The following is a 2,500-nucleotide window of genomic DNA, read 5'->3' on the forward strand; positions in this document are numbered from 1 at the left end:
CTGACTCCAAACTGTGTTTCTTCAAACTGCATTTTCAAAATTCATCTTTTTGCCTGTCACAGTTTGCCTTATGTCTCCCGGCAAATCTATGTGCAGTGTAACTTTTAACAGTTTGGTGTTATGAGCATTTTGTAATTAACTTTATTTTGCGACATTGTTGGGAATTGCCTCCAATGAAATTTAAAGTATCCAACACATTCACAGTAATCAATATTTCAGATTTTATTTTTCTCCACAGATTTCACAATTCTAGCGTGTTCTCTCGGTTACTCTCTAGTTGTCCTTTCACTTTTTATTCAATGGTTCTTGAGCTCTCATGCATTAAATACATGTCATTTGACACTTCTTTCAGTGCCTCACTAACTTAAATCAAGCAAAGGTTGATTCAAGTTTGCTAGAAAAGCATGATAACAATACATTTGATTATTGAAGTACCACTGTGACTCAATTTTCAGCAACATTTTTAAATAATCTCGGGGTAATTTACTTTTTTGTATTTGTCTTTTTAATATATTTTACAAAATTAACTTCTAATGCTTAGTTTGACTTAATCTTTCATTTTCAGTGACAACGTCAAGGTCTGCACCTTCTTTTACACCAAGACCCCAGAATAAATCAGTGAACGTGAATTCATCAGTCACTTCAAAATGTGAAGCAAGTGGAGTTCCACAACTCTCAATAACATGGGTGAAATATGCGGACAGCAGTCAAACTGCAATAACAACTGGTGGGAGATTCAATGTCAGTTCAGGCAACCTTGATATAATCGGTGTACAATTGGTTGATGCGGGGCAATATGGATGTATAGCCCACAATATGCATGGAAAACTCGTAGCTGATGCTTTTCTCACCACTAGTACCTGTAAGTACAGTTTATTGATGGATGAATTACACAAGTTTATTCACAAAAGATAGAACAGTCAGACAAGTCCACACAAATGCCCCGTTTCACGGGTAAAAGATGTCGTCTTTGCAGTCTCAAGGAGAAAAATGTGCAGGCAATACAATTGAGTGACAGGTTTGCTGAAATCACCAAGGCAACGAGTTAATCTTTAAATTACTGACCAATTTGATTCTTAAAAAAATTAAATACTCGTAAGTGACGAAAATTCATGGGTTTGTAGAGCTATAAAAGGAGAGCGAAAGGCGTATAAACACAACAAATCACAATAATGGTATTAGTTAGCAAATGGGAACTCAAAGTACAAATCGAAAAAACAAAGAGATCTACAAAAAGCATTGGCAATCCAGCCGTCTGATGAAACAACATGATCTCATTACTTAACCTTGTCACTTTACAGGATTGTCATAAAAGAATGTAAAGTGTGAATAACGGAAATAACAGAATGATGTAGCTCAGTGGGAATAAATGTTTGTATATCTTTGAAGTGTGCGTTATAGGTGAAAGGGAGAAGTGATTCTCGCACTTTCTTATTTTAAGCATTCATCTGCTATAGACACCTGAAAAATTTAGGTTGCTTCAACACCATTCGAACCGTCACGACCTCTGCGCTGCCGGTGCAATGCTCTATCAACTGAGCTATGAAGCCACACAGTTGGGAGCAGGTCAATTCACTGCGCTCATCGGATTGTGTTCCCATGAAATAGACTGTTCACAGTCCCCTATTTTCCTGTTTGATCGTCGGGATATGATCGAGCACAAGCTGCCGCCATCTTTGTTTTTAAACAGCGAGCATGAACTGGGGAGAGCGACATAGCTACCGAGTGGGTGGGGGGAGTGGAATGGTTTCTATTTCCCGCCGAAACCCCTCCACTCCCCCCACCCACACAGTAGTTATGTCGCTCTCCCCAGTTCGTGTTCGCTGTTTAAAAACAAAGATGGCGGCAGTTTGTGCTCGATCCCGATGATCAAACGGGAAAATAGGGGACTTTGAACAGTCTACCATGGAAGGACTCATTGAATAAATTACATTTATATAAAATATATGAAGTGCTGGTTATACATGTGGACGAAAGGAATCTCCAGTGATCCTCAGACTTATAGTTATTCCAAAATGGCCGCCATTTAAATATTATTTTGTTTTTATTCAAATTAGCCCTTGATGCCTCGTTCTTAAGCTTAAAATTAAAATATTCAAAAGAATATTTTATCTTGAACGAGGCAAAAAGGGCCAATATGTATCCGCATAAATCAGCGGCCATTTTGGAATGATACAGCAGTCTTACACCATTATTGAGTTGACAGTTTTGTGTTCAGCTATGAATGCCTCAGAGATCAGCCTCATTTCTTCAGGCTGTTTTGGGAGATAATGTTTCATTTGGCGTAAGTTAGCCGATCGTTCCTTTATTTTCATCCTTTAATTGTTTTGTTTTGCTCTCCTTTTATTCAGATGGCCCTCCCATTTGGTATATCAAACAGCATAATGTGACCTTGTACGACGGCCAGCAAAATTACAAACTAGATTGCCAAGCATACGGCTTTCCTCCAGCGCGTCATCGGTGGACCAAGAATGGCTCCCAGATCAATGATGAAGACGTG

General features: G+C 38.7%; 1 protein-coding gene across 4 annotated transcripts in view; it reads left to right on the forward strand.

Annotated features, from left to right (window-relative positions):
• LOC138030227 (fibroblast growth factor receptor 2-like) overlaps positions 1–2,500 on the forward strand; it is a 31,566-nt gene that overhangs the window by 5,429 nt on the left and 23,637 nt on the right. For all 4 annotated transcript variants that reach the window (XM_068878115.1, XM_068878113.1, XM_068878114.1 and 1 more), the window contains 2 exons: positions 566–862; positions 2,352–2,500. The exon at positions 2,352–2,500 is cut by the window's right edge and continues 124 nt beyond it. In XM_068878115.1, the coding sequence (XP_068734216.1) occupies positions 817–862; positions 2,352–2,500 (195 nt within the window). In that variant the 5' untranslated portion in view covers positions 566–816. The remainder of the gene's footprint in view (positions 1–565; positions 863–2,351) is intronic.

This window comes from Montipora capricornis, chromosome 13, assembly GCF_036669925.1.
Source record: "Montipora capricornis isolate CH-2021 chromosome 13, ASM3666992v2, whole genome shotgun sequence".
NCBI lineage: Eukaryota > Metazoa > Cnidaria > Anthozoa > Scleractinia > Acroporidae > Montipora > Montipora capricornis.